Raw genomic sequence first — 22,029 nt, 5'->3', positions numbered from 1 at the left:
AAGAGTAGTGGAGAAACTCCACGCCCATGACAAACATGGAACCTCCCGCTTCTCCTTTGAAAATAATTGATGATGTTTATGTCCATATTTGCTAACAGTTGAACTGGAATGATGAAAGGAGAAAAGGTAATGGTTTTAAACATCAATTTTAGAAAATTAGATTCATGTTCTGAAACACATATGTGTTAGTTAGTATTCAGGCATCTGCACTGGCCTGCCCTTGGGGTCCTGACAGGACACGCCCTCAGCTGCAGACACTAAGAGCACCACCTGTGCACACACACTATGTTCCCTTTTAAAAGGGCCCCGCCCACCTCCCATCCTCTCTCTTCCTCTCTGCTCCTTTGCCTGTCTTTGTCCTCCCTCGCTCCCCCCCTCCTTCCCCCCTCCACTCCTGTTCCCAGAGGCCAGTTCCCCCTCTCCCCCCCCCTTTCCCATCCACTTTCCCCCAATAAAAACCCCTCCACCCAAGCTCTGCCACAGGGTGTCTTCCTCTCACACTCCGCTGCTTTAAATTAAAACAATATGAAGACTTGATTATATGTTTTATAAGACTTAAGTAATGTTTTATAGCTTGATGAGTCCTGGCTTTCTTCCATGTAGTAGGTAAGTTTTCTTGAAATCACCTAACTAAATGGATCATGTAACTCAGTACTTCGTTGCAAGGTAAATGCCCAAGGGAATTGTCCAAACAATGACCACATCCAAATGAGACCCTGATGGAACTGTTTCCAGGACCAAAGCAATGTATCGAATTTCTCTCAAGTGGGAAGCATCGCTGTTAAATTTTCAATTTGCCAGTTTTGAATCCCAGATCCGCTATCCATTTTTGGACTGTTTATGTTCCCTGAACCTCAGTGATGTATGGGTGAACGGGAAGCAGTGATTGCATTAGTCTGACAGGATGAGTGAGGGCCGAGTGTTCACAAAGAATCTGGAGCAGCACCAGTGTCACAGAGGGCCCCAAGGTGGCAGATATTTACAATTCGTAACAGCAGCAAAATTGGAGTTACGAAATCACTTTATGTTTGGGGTCACCACAACACGAGGAACCATATTGAAGGGTTTGGAAAGCTTTGGAAATGTTGAGGACCACGGCCCTCAGGGGTGGTTGACAGAGAAGATATGGGTAATTATATTCTCTCATCACTTGCAAGGGTTAACCCTCCATATTTTCTTGTAGTCACACTGGAAATACAATAACCAGTGCCAGGCTTAGAAGTGAAGCAGAGAGAAGAAAATGCAAGCCAGAGTACATGTTCCTTTCAGCTACTCATGAAGTTCTTCCTACCCTTGGGCTGCTGAAGTGGGCTTGTCACCAAGCCATCAGCCCATCTGTTCCCTATAAAAATATCTCCTTGGTTGTGAAGCAGAGTGAGTCGATTCGGATGATTTCAAGAGGAAAGAACTTGTAAGTTTAGAATTCGGTGGGTTCATTCATGTGCAGTGTACTTGGTTGACAGCAAGTTGGGATTACATCTGAATTTAAATAAGTGATGGCAGGCATTGGGCCCATGTTCACACTAGCACTCACTCTTACACGCATTGCTCCCTGGAACACATCGGGGACAGGACTAGACTTAACAGCTACAGATCAAGGAGATCCCCACAAAGCAATCCTTGCTGTATGAAAAGAATGTTCTTCCTCTTAATTTTCCCGTAATACCAAGCAATACTCCTGACGGAACACGTTATCCTGTTTTAAGTAATTTCAACATTCCCTGGATGCTCTCCAGACTCTACTGGCTATCAAATCTCTGGAACTAGATGAACAGGAAAAATCTAAACACGCTGATCCTGTAATACCAGCCTAGAGCTGAGGTGCAGGGAGTTTCTGGAATGAACTTACATACCCTTTCAACTTTCCTTTTTCAAAGACAGGTCTCGTGCAATGCACATCATCCTCAAACTTGTTATAATAGTCAAAGATGACCTTGAGCTCCTGTCCTTTATACCTCTGTGTCCCTAGTTCTGGTGTTACAAGGGTTATACCACACCAGGCTAGGTTTTTGAACCAACTCTACAAGGAAGGCAGGACATTGTGTGTGTGTGTTGTGTGTATTGTGTCTGTGTGGTGTGTGTGTGCATAAAGTAGTTGTCCTAAATATTAAGTACATGGCAGTGCCAGGACTCACACCCAGTAAATTCATTCAGCAACCATGCTAGACAGCAAAACTTACAGGTTCATAAACATAAAGATGAGCACAAGCACAGATCTTTCAGGAAGCTCCATCACTGGGCACATTGGTGAATTTAGGAATGGTAGGATAAGTTAGAAGAAGCAATCCATTGGACCTGTGAGTCACCTTAAGGAGTCTAGCCTTACTCTGGACACAGTGGGAATGGATTGAGTCTTAGAGATAGGTGACGCTGTTCCAAATCCTTACTAGAAAGGAATTAGCCTACAGGAGGGTACAACACCAAATAAACTGTCTAAAATAACAGTATAGAGGAGGGTTCCTTGTGTTCATGGTGAAAGGAGAGCAAATATTAAGTGGGGGGGGGGAGAGGAATTGCTCATGAGGACCACTAAGTGACCACCCGGTCCCAGGCAACTCTAGGAATCGGATTTCCTTAGCAGCAAGCGGCCTTAGGGAGGAGCATGGGAAGACCTTAGCCTCCCCAGCCACAAGGACTCTGATCAGCATCGGTAATGATCTTCTTTCAGCCGAGGTCCCCATGGGCGGAGCAATGGAGCATCTTCCCACAAGGCCGGCAGCAGCCCACCGTCGCCAAGGGAAAAGGACCTAGTGTCTATCCTGTGCAGGAATCCATTGAGTCCCAATAGCATCCACCCCAGCTACGCCCCTTCTTCTCCAAGCAGCAGCAACTCGGGCTCCTACAAAGGAAGTGACTGTAGTCCAGTAATGAGGTGAGTCCCGTTTGCCTCTGAGCGCAGGCCTCTTATTTTGTCCAGTTTGGGACTTCAGTTAAGAAGGGAAAACCGTGTAACTCTTGATTCCCTGCTTTAACCTGTCCTGAGATGCTTCTCTTCTTTGTCAGTTAGCTAATCCTTTAAGGGTCCATGCAGAAACAATACAAACCCCCAGCTGAGACAGCACCGGGCAATCCAACTCATTAGTGGACAGGGAGGGGAATGGCACAGTGACAGGGAGTTGTTCGCATTTCATGGGCACGGGAGGATTTGTGCTGGGGTTCATTCCTTCGCTGGATGCTTAGAGAGTAGCAGGCTGGTCTTCAGCACCAGGAATGGAGGGTGAACAGAAGTGGGCTTACCGCCCACACTGCCCAAAGGAGGAGGAGTCTAATATAAAAACCAATGTAGACTATTCTGCAAGTGTCTAATGCTATGTAAGAAGCGGAGTAATCAGAGAGGCCACACTGACGGAATAAAAGGTGACATGTAAAAGGCGAGTGGGGGCATTCATAGTAGGGGAGGGGGGTGGGGAGGGGAGGAGGGCTTGGAGGGTTGGGAACTGAATGTGGCCATATTGAGCACAGCATAGGCACAGGGGGCGAGCGGCATGGGAGCCTGAATTGAGCCCAGAGTTGGAGGAGAGCCTGGCAGCCCTCCATGGCCATTCCTCCCCAGCAATCCCTGTTCTCATTAGTCAGCTCTTACAGCCCTGGATGCCCGGGCTTGGCCAGGCCTGCGAAGGGCCAAGATTCCAGCTGGGCTGTGTTTGCAGAACACGGAGTGCTTCTCCACAAAACACACTGGGAAGAGTGAGGTGGCCTTGTTCCCACTGGACAAGGAACTTTCCATGCCCACCAGATCAGAACGCTTACGCTGCCACTGACCTCAGGACAATCTGAATTCAAGGAATTATAAGCAAGATATTCAGGCAGGGCCAAACGATGAGGGAACTTAGGTCGCCTAGTCTCCGCCTTCCCTCCTGGCCCCCCTCTCCCACCCCACCGTGTTCTTTCCGGCTACTGCCGGAGTGAGAGCAGAGGTCCACAGCAAGCATGCGCAAATTCACATGCCATGGTTCCTAAGCCTTACAACGCCCCCGCACCACCCCATCAGTCCGCAAACACGCACGTGCCGGTCTGACGTGCGACAAGCAGTCCCAGGGTTGGCCGGGGTGTCGCAGTCCATCTTCTGACAGCTATGCGTTCTGAGACTTAGGACTCCAGCACACTGCTGCCATCTGCTCGAGCTGTCAGCTGTGTCCAGAGTGCCACAGAGCGGGTGACATTAGACAGGAGCACAAGAGAGACGTTTGCTCACTCCTGGGGACTGAGTCTGGAATGGTGCCCGCGTGAACAAGTCATGGTCAAGCTTACTTATGTGCTGGAGACTCCTCTTGTTTTTAATTTTTCTATTTAAAAGCAATCTTATTTTACATACCAGTCCCAGTTCCCTCTCCTTACCTTCCTCCCATCCCTCCATCAACCCCCCATCCCGCCCCTCCATCCACTCCCCATGGAGGGTGAGGCCTCCCATGGGGGATCATTAAAGTCCAACACATCATTTGGGGCAGGCTCTCCTCCGTGTATCTATCTATGCTGAGAGTAACCCTCCATGGGGAATGGGCTCCCAAACCCCACGGGTGCAGTAGGGATAAATACTCCTCTTGATTGAACCTTCACAAAGAAAGTGGTCTAAAGAGTTTGTTTTGGCATATTTTAATGGTAGGAAATAAGGTTTTCATTGTGACTTTTAATACATGCATATAATGCATTCAGGTCATATTTATTCTTCATTTCCTGCATCTTCCTGGTAGTTAGGATCCTTGATAAGGGGATTAATCCCATGGCAGAGGCTCTGTGCTCATTATGTCGTAATTACCTCCCAATTTTGGGGGGGGGGTGTGCACAGACATGCAGTATGTCACCATCCTTTCCTGCAAAGAGTAACACCTTATTCCTCGGATCATTTCAGGCGGTCTGGAAGGTATATGTCCTGTGGAGAAAATCACGGGGTCAAACCCCCCAACCCGGAACAGTACTTGACCCCTCTGCAGCAGAAGGAGGTCACAGTGAGGCACCTGAGGACCAAGCTGAAGGAGTCTGAGCGCCGACTTCATGAGAGGTAAATGTGGAGTTTTCTACACTCCGGGGCTTAGCAGTCCCTTCTTTCCAGGAAGTGACCTAGGAGGCAAGGCTACGCAGGAGGATGGAGAAGAAAACGGCTCTATTAAGTTTACAGTCTTCAGTTCCGCCCAGTTGATTGCAGAAGCTCACAGTAGCTAGTAGGTTAGAGGGGACCCTGCCTCCTGGGTGTGCTCAGCTTGCCATGAGGAATTGGGTGTGGACGTGCCTATTTTTAAACGGCAGGAACAATCCCCTGCTTCCGGTAGAACGAACGGGTCACAGTGGCCCCCTCAAGCCCTGAGGGTCTCTGGAGAGAGTAGATGGCTGTGCATACGGTGACTCCTGCCAGCTATTGCCATGCTGAAGGAAGTGCCTAGTTATTCTTGGACTGCCATTGAGGCTTAAGGGAGGGGGAGACCAAAACAACCCCAGAAAAACTTTTGACACGTTGGGAGTAAGCCAGATTTTCTGCTTCGTGGTTTTCTCTTAAAACTTGTCAAGACAAGGTGACTACCAGACAGACTAGGTGCTTAGTGAAGGTAGCATTTACATTCTCTGGGAACTGACCTGCTCCATTCTCCTCCTCTGCTGCCACAGGGTAAGAACCTGTGACCGTGGCGGTAGAGTGAGGACAGACAGTACAGGGGAGGAATTTTTATCTTCCTATTTAATGTTGTTCTTTACCCGACAGAAAGAGACTCGAGACCCGAGCTCACCTCCGGGTGGACTTTTGTGATTTAGGAAAAGTCCTGGGGAAGTTTTGAACCCTTGTAAGAGAAAGCATCAAAAGGCAGGAAACCTTGATAAAATAGCTCTCAGATACATGACACTATCTATGGACTGCCTGATCTTTGTATTCACAAGTAACATGAGGATACACATTTGCACTAGCTTTGAAGAAATTAGATGTAAGGACCTGCTGGCAAAGGTTTGAAAATAGGTTATGGCTGGGCGTTGGTGGCGCACGCCTTTAATCCCAGCACTTGGGAGGCAGAGGCAGGCGGATCTCTGTAACTTCGAGGCCAGCCTAGTCTATAAGAGCTAGTTCCAGGACAGCCTCCAAAGCCACAAAGAAACCCTGTCTCTAAAAACCAAAAAAAAAAAAAACCGAACAAACAAAAAAAGAAAATAGGTTATGATGAATGAGAAGACATCTCAGAGCTCAGAGTCACCTCAGTGAGCAATAGGTTCACGATGCTCTTTCCTGAGGTGACACAGACTAAGCAACTTTTACAGCACTTTACGGTTTAAAAAGGTATCACTGGAATATACGGACAGTTACACATGGCTATGACTGATAATCTCAGTAATTAAAAGTGATATGGCCTCTTCATCTAGGGCTCTCCGGACACATTATGAAAGAGTTAAAGTACGGAGTTAGACGTAGGCTAAGACACTAAGAAAGAAACATCAAATACTAAGTTTGGAGTAGAGCATGAAGCCAGCAAAGTATTTGGTACATCCAATCCCTGCCTCCACAGTGAGTATTCAAATAGGAAACAATGGCAGCTATTTTGATTCTGATGCCGGTTACTATTATTAGCTCAGCTGTTTTATAATTAAAAGGGGAGGTTCCATGGCTACTACTTGCCAAAAAAAAAAAAAAAAGCTGAACTTGAAAGTGCTTTACCTTCTGGGTTTCCCGTGGAAGAGCCCGGGCCTTGGTCTGCGGTCGATTGTCCGTTGTGTTTCAGAGCGGGCTTGTAACTGTGCCTGCTTTTCCTCTAGGGAATCTGAAATCGTGGAGCTCAAGTCTCAGCTGACTCGGATGAGAGAAGACTGGATTGAAGAAGAGTGCCACCGAGTGGAGGCCCAGTTGGCGCTCAAGGAAGCCAGGAAGGAGATCAAACAGCTCAAACAGGTCATTGACAGCATGCGCAGCAGCCTGTCTGATAAAGACAAAGGCATTCAGAAGTACTTCGTGGACATAAACATCCAGAACAAGAAGCTGGAGTCTCTGCTGCAGAGCATGGAGATGGCGCACAACAGCGCCCTGAGGGATGAGCTGTGTCCAGACTTCTCCTGTGATTCCCCAGAGAAAAGCTTGCCCCTCAGCAGCCCCTTCGGCAAGATGGTGGATGGGCTCTCCCTGGAGGAACAGGTCACGGAGGAAGGGGCTGACACCGAGCTGCTCTTGGGAGACAGCATGGCCGAGGGCGCAGATACGTTGGATGAGATGGCCACCACCGCAGAATCCGGTGAGCTGGAGTTTGTTCATTCCACCCCGGGGACGCTGGCCCTCGAGGCTCTCCCCTTGGTGAGCCTGGTGGAGCAGGCGGTGCAGACCGACGTGGTGCCCTTCAGCCCGGCCATCTCGGAGCTCATTCAAAGCGTTCTGAGGCTGCAGGACTCCTGCGCCACCAGCTCGGCGTCCCCAGACGCATCCGGAGCTGACTCAGTGGGAAGCTTCCCAGAATCCATCTCTGCCTTAATGCTTGACTTGACTCCCACAAGCCCCAACTCAGCCATCCTCCTGTCTCCCGTGGAGATGCCATTGGGCGAGGCAGCCAGGGAAGTGGGTACCAACCACCTCATGAGCGAGCTCGACTTCGCGGCTCACTCGGAAGAGAGGCTGGACGGCGTCCTCCCGCTGTCTCCGGGGGGCGCTGTGAGACAGTACTGGAGCAGCAGTTTCTTGGTGGATCTCCTGGCCGTGGCTGCCCCGGCGGTCCCCACAGTCGTGTGGGCGTTCAGTACTCAGAGAGGGGGTACAGATCCCCTCTACAACATCGGAGCCCTGCTCCGGGGCTGCTGCGTGGTGGCCCTCCACTCGCTGCGCCGCACAGCCTTCCACATCAACACCTAATTCGTCGTTACCTTTGTGTGCGTCCATCTGTCCGTCCGTGCGGTGGTGGTATGCCAGGTAGAGCAGCAGCAGGTGGGCCTGAGCGACTCTGCCATCTGTCGCCTCGCTCCTCTCGCTATTGGATTTGCACTCTAGTCAGCTGAAGCCTGTTCGGGGTTTAAGAAGCAGAGGTTATCTTCCCAAGGCATGGAAACCTGGTTCTGGTAGACGGCCCCACCAGCGTGGTATAGGAAGAAGCATGCTTAACGCCCCTGCCGTGTCGTCTGACGTGCCCGTCCCTTAAGCAGCTTGCACTTTCATCACAGCCTCTCCAAGGCTGGCATGTTCTCTCCTTCGCTTTGTGCCATCTCAGAGTGTGTGACTGTGACTGTCCCAGCATTCCAGTGGTCTTGTGCATAGCAGGGGCCTGTGACCAAAAATCAAAGTGTGTTTGTGTGACTGGTTCAAAGAACACGTGAATAGCTCTTTACCGTCTTTCTTGGGGTTAAGGTGTGAGTGTTTGCTTTTTTTTTTTTATTAAATGTAGCTCCAAAGTCTTTTAAAAGGCTCATTTGCTCTTAAACCTGTCAGTTGATGGAACTCTGTAAATTTACGATGTTACACTGTACTAACTTATTTTTTGCTTATTATATATATATATAGTGTTTTATTGGGAATTGTTTGTACCCACACAGGTCAGCATGAAAATAAAAATTAGTGTTTCCATTTAAATGTTTATGTCTCCTATAGTTGTGAGTTCACTGCTATACAAGACCAAGTAAGTAGATCATTGTTTATCAATCATATTCTATAAAGGGTTAAGTAAGCAAATGAGAAAGCAAGAATAGTTATTAAAGAAAGGGGAGGGGCTGGAGAGATGGCTCAGTGGTGAAGCGCAGAACTTAGCTATTGCTGTGGAGAATCTGAATTCTGTTCCCAGCACCCATGTGGCTCACAACACCTTTTTTTGGTTTGTTTTTAAGACAGGGTTTCTCTTTGTTTTGGAGCCTGTCGTGGAACTCGCTTTGTAGACCAGGCTGGCCTCGAACTCACAGAGATCTGCCTGTCCCTGCCTCCCGAGTGCTGGGATTAAAGGTGTGCGCCACCAATGCCCAGCTTCACAACACCTTCTTACCAAACACTAATATACGCAAATACCTTTCCCTCCCCCCCACACACACTCTTAAGAAAAAGTTGTTTAAAAAGAAAGGTAAATATGTCCTTCCTTGAAAAGATTATTTCTAAAACAAGAGTAGCTCTGTTTATCTTAAATCAGCCATGCGCCTGCTTGCACACACAATCAGTAGCATGTAGTAACTCTTTCCGGGAGAGGTGGGTGGTTTTGAAGTTTGCTAGAGACTAGAGCTAACCTCCCTCTCCTGGGAAGAGCACCATGCATCCTCCTCCCTGTTCACTGACAGCATTGGGACGGATGCCTCAAGCCTTGTGAAGAGGGTAGTCTACTTTACAACCAGAGCTGAAAAGCCTCAGAGGGCAAAACTGCTTACGATCTATCTCTAGGTTCACCTTCAGAAGCCAGGGTTTTAAGTGTCTGCAATCAAAATGCCTCTTTTACCCTACTACAGAGATGGAGCTGATCTGGTAATAGCTTCTCACCCCCAAACTTTCCCTCCATAGCACCTAAAATATAATGTACTGTCATTGTTGGTTATTTATGCCTTTACTGTCTTATTACCCATATCTCCCATTGATTTTAGTTCTGTGAACAGGGCAGGGGTGTGTGTTCTGTCTGATATCAAGAAATTAGAAAAGAAACTGGCACAGAGACCTGAAAATCATTGCATAAAAATTCATCCAACAGCCACCTACTGAAATCTCGCAAGCCACATAGCCACTTCGATCAACATATGAAGACCCAGTGGTAGAAAAGGGTTCCACGTATGTTAGGAAGCATGGAGGGGAGGCCAGGATGGCAAAGAGAATGGAAGGGAATAGACAGGAAGCTGGTTCACAAGGGGCATGTAAACCAAACCACATGGTTTGGGTTTACTTTCAGTGCAATGAGAAAATAGTAATGAATTTAAGCAGAACAATGATAAGTTTTTATCAAAACCAACTGCTGGGTGCAGGGGGTATTGTGGTTGGGCAGGAATGAGAACAAGGAGACCAAGGACAGTTCTCTTTTCACAGGGCACATGAGAGATCGACTACTGCGGAAGAAGGTAAATTTGAATAAATATAGAAAAGAGTAATAGGTGAGAGGAAAGGATGGGTAACGGGAAAAGGAAGAAACTGAGGCTAACTCAAAGGTTTCCAGCTTGAACAACTACATCAATGAGTACCGTTTGCTGAAAATGAAGAGTTCAAGAGAATCATGTTCGGCTAAGAAAAAAGTTTGTGATGTTATGCCAGTAAGTAACTGCATATATACGTACGATGATCCCAGGAGATGCCAAGGCTACTTATAGAATTTGGGCTCCTTGATTCTGCATAGTATTTAAAAACACTAAACAGATGAAATCGTCCAAGAAATGGGAAAGAATGCCAAATACATGTCCTGTCTTACTGCCACATTTAGACAAAAGTGAGGAATGAAAACCTGACAAAGCCAGAGATGGGGTTGCCCAAAAGATGAGGGAAATGAGGTGAATGGAGCAGGAGCAACACTTATTTGAGTGTAGTGTTAAAACTCTATGAAGATGTATACTATGAAAACAATGTATTCACTGGCTTTGATGGCAAAGTCTTAATGGCTTTGTCAGTTCACCTTTATGGGAGACTTAGGGAGGGAAGACAGACTGGACCAGCCTAAAGCGTGAATGGAAGACCAGAACCTTACTTGTCAAAGCCATGGCCACATCCCCAGGTCTAGCTCCAGATGTCCACCAACTCACCTTGCCTGATGAGTTCCACCAAACCAGCTCCGCCTGAACCAACCCCACATTCCCAGGTTTGGTACAATTGTCCGGTTCCTTCACTGGTCTGGTCTTGTGAGCTCTGCCAGAACCAAGTGTCTTAGTTTGGGCTTCTATTACTGTGAAGCCACACCATGAACAGGCAACTCTTATTAAGGAAAACATTAATTGGGTGGTTTACGGTTCAGAGTCCTTTATCGTCATGGTGGGCCCTGGCAGCGTGCAGGCAGACATGGTGCTGGAGACGGAGCTGAGAGTCCTACCTCTCTGACTCACAGGCAACAGAAGGTAGACTGGAACACTGGGTGGTATCTCGAGCAGAGGAGACCTCAAAGCCCATCACCATGGTGAGACGCTTCTTCCACCAAGGCCACAACTATTCCAACAAAGCCACATCTTCCAGTAGTGCCATCCCCTATGAGCTTGTGGGGGTCAATGACTCTAAAACTACCACACTAAGGGAGCTGGAGAGAATGCTCTGAGTTCAATTCCCAGCAACCACAAGCTGTCTCACAACCATCTCTAATGAGATCTGGTGCCCTCTTCTGGTGTGCAGGCATGCATGAAGGAAGCACACTGTATACAAATATAATGATAATAATAATAATTATCACACCAAGTCACCTGTGCTGTCTCCATACTTCCAGTCCTAGATCTGGCCACACTGCTCCTGCCTCAGCCACACCTGAGGTGGGCTAGAATCTCAATCAGACACACAACCAATGAAAGAAATCCATAAACCCAGGTCACATTACAAAAACAATATGAAAGGCCAAGACAACAGCCCCCCCCCCAATCCACTGTAGAAATGTCATGTGGAAGTGTTCTAAAATGAGAATTACATAGATGAACCCTAGAATACAGAATTGAAAAGAATAGTCATAGACATGAAAGAATTTATGAAGATATAAGCAAATACCTCTAGGAACTTAAAGAGGCTAGGAGTAATATGAAAAAATCCTAAATGATGTTCATGAAAACACAAATATTCAGCTGTTGAGAGTGACGAATATAATTGAGGATTTGAAAACTGAATGCAATAAAAAGATACGAATATATTGAAGAGAACTATAGGAAGATGGAATGAAATATTAAAAAACCCTCAACAGCCCAATTAGAAAACAAACCATACAAGACTTGATGTGTAGGACTTCATACTCTAGCTCAACAGCTAGGAAATGGAAACAAACTAAATGCCCTTTAACTGAAAGACAAGAAAGTGTGATGCATATACTCAATGGGAATCTATTCCATTATAGAGTGATGAAATTGTATAACTTCAGGCAAATGAGTGGAACTACAAAATATTATACTTAGGCAGCCAGGACCTCAAAGGACAAACACTGATGTTTTATCGTGGATCCTAGCTCTGAATCTTCAGATATGAGTATATCACCTGAGGTAATTTCAGAAGCCAGCAAAGTAAAAAGGGACCATGGGGCGGGAATGAGGACTTCTAGAGGGGGATATTAGGACACAGTTGCTATGACAGGGAAAATGAGAAAAATGAGGGAGGAACTATAGGAGGAGTTTTTTGTTGGGACTGCTGGCTCCCCAGTAACCACACAGAGAGTTATTATTAATTATAAATGTTTGGCTCATAGCTTAGGCTTGTTACAAAAGCTCTTACAACTTAAATTCACCCATAATTCTTATCTACACTCTACCATGTGGAAGTACCTTTTTTTAGCACAGCATGTTCATCTTGCTGTTCTCGGAATTTCCTCATGACTCCCCGTGATTCTGTCCTTCCCAGCGTCCTCTCAGTCTGGCTCTCCTGACTCACCTCTCCCTGCACAGCTATTGGCCAGCGGCCTTTTATGAAACCAATCAGAAGCTGTTTTGGCAAAGGAAAAATCTTCACAGTGTATAAAAAGATTATACTATAATGTTTCCCCCTTTTTGTCTACAAAGGAAGGTTTTTAACTTCAACATTTTGTTGTAAAACTATATATAACAAAAACTATCAAGAATTATAGTTACACTATCCAGCCAATTTTTATCTGGCAAAACTAGAGAAAATACTATCTAATATTTGTGAGTCCAAAGTTTTGAACCTAATTTACCTTTCATCATAACTAAGGAAATCTTTAAGTCTGGTTAGTCTTTAACTATGTCAAAGACCCCACACTGGTGTATGTTACCTAACAACAAGGACATCTGGCTGCCTGGACAGTCACCCAAAGTTCCCCTAGAGCTCTGCGCACCCATCATTGGCCTAGAGGTCTAATATATCTGACAGACATTTCTGAGAAGCAGGGAATTTTGAAGATCTTTCCTACCTTGTCTCGTCAAAGTTTGGCAGTCGCTTTTGTGTCCCTCTGGTCCAGTTTAAGCAACTGAGGCAAGGGCAGTTTCTTTGCCCAGTGGATAGCTTTTGCCAGGAAGAAAATAAACTCCATCTGGAGCTTCTCCAATGTCCATCATCTTCTCTGAAGTAAATGGGTGCTGCCAGGAGCAGATGTGTCTCACTGTCGTGAAAAGCCTTAGGTTGTTAAACACCTTAAATGCCATTGAAGTGTTTGAAAATCATCTATCTAAATATATCTGTTTAACCTTGAAAACAAAACTAATAGGACTACAAGTTTGATTATTATAGATGACTACTAACCTGTATTTCTTATACATTTTTAAATGAGCGGTATAAGCACAATACCAAACAAGAGTAGAAACATGCATACATTCTAACAAAAATAACTTTAAATTTATATCAATAAACTGAAATCCATACCAATGTTGGTTTTTTTTGCATTAAATAGATGTAATAATATATTCTTTTAAAAAAAAACCACCATTTCTATATTCCCCTGTTTTGTTTTTTTCAGGAGATCTTTGAATCTAACTCCTTTAGTTTTTTTCTTGGCCATGACCAATAACAACTTAAAACCAACTAACCCCCCAAATGATGACTAATATCCATTATCCATCCATTGGGAATGTGGCTGTTGTTTTCTCTGGACTACTTCCTCACCTGGGGGCACTGGCATCTTTGGGGCACCCTTGAGGAAATCAGGACAATGGTCAGGCAGTCCTGGCTGGAGTAGATGGTGAGGCTGGACCATCTCAGCCAGCAGGCTTGAAGCTGTTCTGGACGCACGACTCTGAGAGAACTGCAGCAGGGGTGCTCTGAGATGATCACCTGAGCCGTCCGTTTTCACTGGTGCCGGGTCCCCTTGCTCTCAAAGCACATAAGCTTTTAAAGGTAACAACATGTCTACATTAATATAAGGGCAGACTATGTGCTGTCCACAGTTAGCCAAAGCTGACTTTTGGTTTTATGTTTGTGCAGGTAAAATATAGGTTAAGTGTTTTGTAGTTTTCCTAGACATATTTCTTCATGTCCTTAGTCCAGATTTCCACCTTGAGAAAATCCACAGCCTTTTGTTGTCTGTAGGAACAAAAGCACAACCTCTTCCCCAGAGTAACACATCCTGTGTCTTCCATTTTGAAGTCAAGATGCATTTAAAATACATAGGCTGGTTTAATCAAGGAGCTTTCATAATGTCTCATAATGTTTGTTCATCAGCAATCAAATATTTAAACAAAATTCAGACTCTCCATGTATTTCCCATCTCCACATGGATAATTTACTTTTTATATTTTACTTCTCTCTTTAATGACTCTAATGCTTTAAAACTACTTTTTTTTTTGACTGTCTATACCGTTCTCTTTTCTCTCCCAAGCCTATGTACCTTTTTAGCCACATTGAAACCATTTAGAGGGGTTTTCAAGTTTGTTTTTTCCCATCTGGATCTGTCTGTGCTGTTATTTGTATCCTTTTCTGTTTGCATGAGCAAAACCTTAAATCCAACTTAGCTCATGACATGCTTGCAGGGCTGGTACTTGCATCTTAAGTCCATAGGCAGTAGCCAGGAGACAGCTCCCTGTACTGCAGGCCACAGGAGAGACTGCAGGAACACACCACATGGCTTAGTGCATAGGGAGTTGGTGGGACTCATGCTGGAAGCTCAAGCCCCCACGCAGTGGCTTGGAGATCCCTCTTTGTACTGTGCCCCATGTGACACGGGGACTCTGTTTTTGGTTCTGTTTTGTGTGCTTGGAAACTTCTCCAACTTTTTCAGGTTTTATGTAGCTATAGGTTGACCCATGTTGGGTACCATTTATAGGTGGATTTTTTCCTGGGGACTACCATCTCAGTAACCACACAGAGACTTATAATTAATTATAAACGCTTGGCTGGTAGCTCAGGCTTGTTACTAACTAGCTCTTACAAGTTAAATTAACCCATATTTCTTATCTGCTCTCTACCACAAGGTGGTGCCTATTTTCAGCACAGAATGTTCATCTTGCTTCTCTCCACATTTCCTCATGATTCCTGGTGGCTCTGCCCTTTTTCCCAGCAGCCTCTTAGTTTGACTCTCCCACTTAACCTCTTCCTGCACAGCTATTGGCCAGCCAGCCTTTTATTAAACCAATCAGAAGGCACTTTGGCAAAGACATCTTCATAGTGTACAAAAAGATTTTCCATAACTTGACCTGTAAATGAGGGGGAGGGAGAAGGGATAAGAACGCTGTTGAAAATGCCATAAGGAAACATGTTTACTAAAGTATATATATCATTGTGTGTGTGTGTGTGTGTGTGTGTGTAATTTGAATGGAGTTATGCCACATGGGGTCAAAATGTCTCCCAAGAGAGCTACAAAAATGCCAGTGCCAGGCATGACAACCTCCCTTTAAGTTGTTAGGTGAGTATGAGAGTGTGAGAGTGTGTTTGTGTGTGTACATGTGACACTAATAACTGAAGAAAATGACCATGAATTTGACAAGGAGTAATGGACGTGTGAAGAAAAGGGGGAAATGATATAAATGCAGTTACTCTTGTAAGAAATTCTCAACAACAATGAAAAGATAAAGAGAGAAAGTGAAACTAAGTAAGAGTGTGCAGCTAATGTGTTTTTGTTTGCCTTAAGTTTGACTTGGAAGCAGGAAAACATGCAAAGCCTACAAGGAGATTGAGGTCCAGAGTCTGATTGGTGACTCACTGGAGGGAGGGGAACTGGAGACAGAGACAGAAAGGGCTAACTGGAAGAAGGAAGTCTGAAGAAGATCCTGTCAGGGTGCATGAGGAGAGCTGTGAGGAAGCTGTCCACTGGAGAGTACAGAGGGAGGCACACACATCTGCACTTACAGTCTCTCATCTTGCAGTTCCAGTCAGCAGGAGGAGGATTTGGCTAAAAGGGAAGGGGAAACTACTCAGCCACACGAATGTTCAGAAGTGTTCCGAAACAGCCAGCCCCACTGACTCGGGTTCTTTCCTGCGGTCCAGCCCAGACTAAGAACCTGGATGCAGCTTGCCGCCTTCAAGTCCCTCCTCGTGTTTACTGTCCATCATTGCTCACTCAGGGCATTTTTACTGTAAAGAAACCGTAAGCCTGTGTGTGTGTCTGCCTATTGTCATCATAGAGCAGAACTCTACATTGTTATCAGATTAAGACGGAGCCAGAGGAAGGGCTCCTCTCCGAAAACGTCTGCGAGACCCACACAGGTGCTGGCAAACTGGAGGCAGATGCCCGCCAGCTCGTGCGAGACCTTATGCCCTGCACATCCCACGCCCAGGGAAAGTGTCCCTAAGGTGACAGGGGACCCTGCAGCGGCTACTGCTTTTCCTCTTCTTTGCCTCCTTCTCGCCCTCCTCCTCTAGAGTCAGCAAGTGTGATGTGTGGAAACTACTGCTTTTATTGGGATCAGTCTCGCAAACGAATTCCTTGGAACAAAAGGGGATGGCGCCTGTTTGCTTTCTGGAAGCTCCAGGCGTTGCCGGGATTTTGTGAACAAGATGACCTGATCGCGCAGACAGAAGTACCTCACGGTGGTTTTCAGTAATTTTGGTGCCTGTGATGGACACACAGACAGGAAAATGGAAACAAAAAGAACAATTCTACTTTACTGCACGAATGGCCACCACGTCAAAGCGAATGTTAAACACTTCCTAAGGTTATGCGAGCAAACGTTTCAATGTATAAGGAAAGACTTCTCCCACAGGGATATGCTGACCTTTCTGAGTGGGGGTGGGGTGCGCGCACAATGCACTCAGATGCCGAGCCTCTGACATTTGTGGTAGGAGGAAGTCTGTGATTTGCATTTGTCAGAGGCTCCACCCAAGCGGTTGGGTCTGGGTTTCTCTCTTGAGGGTTTTTCTTTTTAGAAGGCTTGGAGTAGTTTCCTTACTTCCATTTTGGGTCAGTTGAGTACTTATAAAACTTATACATTCCTAATCTTGCCAGGTGACATAAGTAGTGATTTAGGAAAATAAACTTATAGCAAACTACTCTTGAGACAATGCCCACAAGTTCCTAGCTTTCTGAAAATATAACTAACTAGGTAAGTCCATAAAATGAAATAGGTTTATATCAGTTAATTATTTTTAAACCAGCCAGGCATGGTGAATGCCTTTAATCCCAGCACTCAGAGGCAGAGAAAGGAGAATATCTGAGTGCCAGGGCGGCTTGGTCTACAGAGTGAGTTCTACTATAACCAGGACTACACAGACAAACCCTGCCTCAAAAATCCAATAATGATGATGATGATGATAAGCCACTAGAAATGTACTCTTCAATGACCACAGTTTTGCCTCTTATGTGTGTTACAATGATTCTATCAAAAATTCCAAGTAATTTTTTAAAATTCAAATGTTACTCAGAAGAATTTTGTTTTAAGACTGAAGTATTTCCATAGAATTCAATTAAAATTGAATTTTATTTATCCATTTAATTTATCCATTAAAAATTTATGGGTAAATTTAATGTGCCCATTAAAAAGCATTCTGAACAAGAAAAAGCCAATAGAGAAAACACATCCACAAGCACAAAGTTTTGGAATGACAGTAAGCCTGGGACCTTGCCAACTGCCTTCACCCATCTCCCACCAAAACGCGGGCACAGCGTCTGGAGCAGTCTGAAAACCAAGTCACTGTGTAGCATGCTCTTGGAAAACTGTCAGCTTGTGCGAGCCTTCCTATGGAAGCTGGCAGCCCACCGGAATAGCATTCTGTTCTTACAAAGTGTTTCCCAGTGTCATGTTGTGGAACTCTGAGGACTCCTCTCAGCTCCCACTCAGGGAAGGGAGGTCCTGTAAGCACGTGGGGCCACAGTGACATAAAGTGACACAGATGTCGACATACCCCCCAACCTGTAAATATCAGAGTAACCCTCACAGCTTCTTTAGAGTGTCCATTCTCCCTCTGAATCACAAGAGCTCAGTGTTTGAAATGGTTTGCCAGTGTGAACTCTAAATAATAGGTCCTCGTACTCTTAGGCTGACCTTTAACATTTTTCTATACCACCACGGCATTTCAGGGTTATCTGCTGTGCTGACAAAATGGAAACAGTTGTAACAATTTTCCTATCTCCCCCCAGAGAGGGGAGAGAGAGAGAGAGAGAGAGAGAGAGAGAGAGAGAGAGAGAGAGAGAGAGAGAGAGAGGGAGGGAGGGAGGGAGGGAGGGAGGGAGGGAGGGAGAGAGGGAGGGAGGGAGAGAGGGAGAGGGAGAGGGAGAGAGGGAGAGGGAGAGAGAGAGAGTGTGTGTGTGTGTGTTGGGGGTCACTTTCAAAACAGACTACTAAGATCCATTAGGCTCCTTCTAATCAAGACTGATTAGGCAATAATCAGGTGCAGGTGCACAGTGGGGCTTTATTTTATAAAGCCCTTGTGTATTACTATGTGTTTTAAACGTAAATGTGGCAGGTTAAGTTGTGTGCACACCATACCAAGCACTACAATAAAATGTGGACTCAAAAACAAATTTACTTTTGGTATTTTGAGGCAGGGCCTCACTCAGTAGCACAAGCCAGCCTTCAATTTGTGATCCTCTCGCCTTAACCCCCAAGTGCTGAGACGAAGTATTCACCACCACAATCAGCTTCAAAAGTGTTCTGAAAAATGTATTTTGGAGTTGGGTTGGCGGCAGCGTGTGGCTTTAATCCCAGCACTTGGGAAGCAGAGACAAGTGGATCTTAGATCTCTATGAGTTCAAGACCACCTGGTCTATAAAATGAGTTCCAGGAGACCATCGAGACCCTATCTCAAAAAAGAAAAAAAAAAAAGAGGAAGGAAGGAAGAAAATAAGTCTCATTTTACTTAGCAATGGTGTTGCTTTTCTGCTACAAAATAAGCACAGCTTTATTCAACAAAAATCAGCAAGTTCAGAAACAGCAATAGTGTAACTAAATCCTAAAGATGGTTATGGGAGTCCACAACACAAAGGTCTCTAAGAAGACATGATACTGGTCTGCACATGCATGACACCTGCGGACTTGGCCTTATTAGGATCATGACCCAATTGATGAGTTATTTGACTCATTTTGCAAATGTGAAACATTACTTTGCCTTGTCCATATTTGACCCAAATAAACTGTGAACACCTAATGACATAGCATTGCCATTCAGTTACAGTTATCAATTATAGAAATAAAACTAAGTTAATTTCTTCCAATTTATTAAATAAGTGTCTCATCCCATGCCCCAGCCCCAAACCAATACAAGGTCTCATTATGTAGATCTGGCTGGCCTGGAACTCACTATATAGACAAAGCTATCTTTGAACTCAGGGATCCGCCTGCCCTTGACTCCCGAGTGCTGGGACTATAGGCGTATGATACCATGCCCATTTTAAGTAAGATTTTAGAAAACACAACAGATGTTATTTGCTATCAGTTATTAGAAGTGGGAAAGAGCATCTTAAACCTAATATTTTGGTCAGTTCATAGTGTTTCCAGTTTGAATTTCATAGACGTCATAATCCACTAGGAATTCTGATTAATCACTTACATAACCTTCTCTGAACCTTGGCATTTGACGTTGTGTTGATCAGACTTCCTTAGCTTTACTTTCTCTGTATGTGAAATGATGACTGACTTACAGGATTACCGGGTGGCTTGGATATAGTTTTTCAGACTTAGTGCTAAGTGTGTGATATTTAGGTCTCCATTGTGATGACAAAAATATTGAGACCAACAACTTTAATGGAGGAAAATTTGACTTTGGCTTACATTTTCAGAGGTTTTCATCCAGTGTCCTGGTTGCATTGGTTTTGGGACTGTGGTAAGGGACACCATTATGGAAGGCTACAGTGGAGAAAATGTCCTCACCCATAGAAACTGAGAATTGACACAGAAAAGAGGAGTGGACCATGTTCCCAACATCTTTTCCAATGGTGCACCCTATGACCACAAGCTAGCAACCAAGCCTTCCAATAACAGCAGAAGAGGGCATTAGTTTAAGATCTACGACATCACACTCTAACTGCTAACACACTAAACCTGTACTTCAATGCAAAGACTACTGCTATGTCTAACTAGCCAGCCTCTCCTACGGTTTACAAGGGCCAACAATAGCACTGTAGAGACAAGTAGGTATGGTATCTGTATCGTCTCACATACAAAAGTGGACAGGGCCAGACATCTCCCATTTATCTTTTCAGGTGTTACAACAGGCCTAGCTACGTAATCCAGGTTGGCCATTATTTTGAGGCAATGCTCTCTCAGCCTAAGTCCTGAAAATTATGGGCCTGCTCCCTCATGCCTCGCTAAAGTCTCCGATTTGTAATCAACTCTTAATGATCTCATTTAATCATTCAAACCACCATCTCCATTTGGAAGGAAAGAAAAACTCACAAATGCAGACACGTCTCTTCAGCTCTACGAAGTTTTCCAGACTGCTGTGTCCAGATCCTTCAGGACAGCCATGGAAATCTGAAAGAGACGGCACAGATTAGCTGGGGCTGACCAGATTTTCAGAGTGTTGCTGCTTAGGAGCCGCAATCAGCGCAAGGACAGAGACAAACCTTCAGCAGGAGGCTGGGTTGGATTCAGGAAGTTCCTCAAAACAGTTGTTCTTTAGAGTCCTACAAGACAGAGCAGGACCCTCTGGGAAAAACACACCTTAACACGGCTCAGAAACCTCTCCAGTTACTAGACACGCCCAACAGCTATAGCTAAGGCACACTGAAGATGAAAAGCAAAGGTAAAAGAAAAGGAAAACAAAGCTGTCTGTGAAAACGGAGTGGGCCGTGACTCTAATCTCAGCCCCAGGGAGGTAAAGCAGGAGGATAGCAAGTTAGAATTCCAGTTGGCCTGGCCACAGAGAAGTTCCAGACCAGTCTAGGGGAGGGAGCAGGGGAGAAGAAAAGTGAATCCTTAGTTGTGGATTCACCTTGGAACAAAACTGAATACTCTAAAATAGAGATCTCTGTCTCTGTCCCCCCCCTGTGTCTCTCTCCCCCTCTCCCCCTGTCTCTCTCTTCTCTGTCTCCCTCCCTCTCTGTCTCTGTCTCTGTCTCTCTCTCTCTCTCTCACACACACACACACACACACATACATAGAGAGTCTTCTTTGACCATACAGCAACTCAAAAGTATCAAGCTGGGTCAAAGGTAGCATCAAGTTGAAGTTACTGGTGAATCAAATGTACTCTTCACAAGTCTACCACCTTGCCCAGCCCCCTAACTTCCTTCTGAAAAGACATAGTCTCCTTTCCCAAGAGAAGCAAGCAACCTGTAAAACAAAGCCCATGCCCCACAGCCCACGTGGCTTCCACTAGAATCATTCAGCTGGCAACGGTTACATTAGGATTTCCTTTGCACAAAGGAACGGAGTGACAAGGAGATAGCAAGCATGAACTAAATAGGCTTAATTAAGGGAGATGTATCAGCTACATCTGGGCCAGCCCATCCTTGTCATTGTCATCTTAGGGTACTTGGACACTGGCTATGGTTAAGTTTATACTTAGTAATGGCCTGGTCCTGATGCAGGTCTCATCACTGCCATCTTCTCGTCAACCAATCCTCATCCAGAGATAGTACATACCCAAACTGAGGAATCCAGATGAAAATGTTTTCAAATCGTCAGTTCAAAATAGCCAGGCAAATATCACAAAGAGCCAAGAAAGAGGATTCTAGCTGAGGCTTAGCAAGAAAAGGTTGAGAATGAAACATTTCTATTAAACAGATGGCATAAGTTTTACACTATCATTGGTTTTTTATCTCAGGCACAGAATTCAGAATATGAGTAGAACTTCACAACTATAAATAAAAACCTGACATGGCTATTTTGTTCCAATAAGCATCTAAAACTCATTATACCATGCCAGGCAGTGGTGGTACATGCCTTTAATCCCAGCACTTGGGAGGCAGATCTGTGAGTCTGAAGCCAGCCTGGTAAAGTCAGTTACAGGACAGCCAAAGCTACACCGAGAAACCCTGTCTCAAAAAACAAAACAAAAACATTATACCTTATCAAAACCAAAAGAATTGAAAGGAAAAAAACAAACAAAAACAAATTTAGAAGCTGAATACCATGAAGTACTTATCATATGTATTTGGCTACATGAATTTTGTGGGGACCACATATACC

At 45.1% G+C, this 22,029-nt stretch overlaps 1 protein-coding gene and 1 long non-coding RNA gene across 9 annotated transcripts in view; one reads left to right on the top strand and one right to left on the bottom strand.

The window, feature by feature from the left end:
• Sybu (syntabulin) overlaps window positions 1–8,518 on the top strand; it is a 108,343-nt gene extending 99,825 nt beyond the window's left edge. For 4 of the 8 annotated variants that reach the window (XM_040730461.1, XM_040730458.1, XM_040730457.1 and 1 more), the window contains 4 exons: window positions 1,184–1,411; window positions 2,669–2,872; window positions 4,850–4,999; window positions 6,730–8,518. In XM_040730461.1, coding sequence (XP_040586395.1) covers window positions 1,184–1,411; window positions 2,669–2,872; window positions 4,850–4,999; window positions 6,730–7,807 — 1,660 coding nt within the window. In that variant the 3' untranslated portion in view covers window positions 7,808–8,518. The remainder of the gene's footprint in view (window positions 1–1,183; window positions 1,412–2,668; window positions 2,873–4,849; window positions 5,000–6,729) is intronic. The other 4 variants (XM_040730462.1, XM_040730460.1, XM_040730459.1 and 1 more) reach the window with 1 other exon arrangement.
• On the bottom strand, window positions 4,578–6,764 carry LOC110341353. The gene is made up of 2 exons (XR_002383258.2): window positions 6,632–6,764; window positions 4,578–4,870 (listed from the first exon to the last, which is right to left on the bottom strand). It is a non-coding gene; the product is annotated as an uncharacterized LOC110341353 (long non-coding RNA).
• Window positions 8,519–22,029: the final 13,511 nt, after the last annotated feature.

The sequence above is a fragment of the Mesocricetus auratus genome, unplaced genomic scaffold, assembly GCF_017639785.1.
Source record: "Mesocricetus auratus isolate SY011 unplaced genomic scaffold, BCM_Maur_2.0 Super-Scaffold_100023, whole genome shotgun sequence".
Lineage (NCBI taxonomy): Eukaryota > Metazoa > Chordata > Mammalia > Rodentia > Cricetidae > Mesocricetus > Mesocricetus auratus.
Note: the sequence above shows the minus strand (reverse complement) of the source record. Positions and strands in the feature narration are given on the sequence as shown.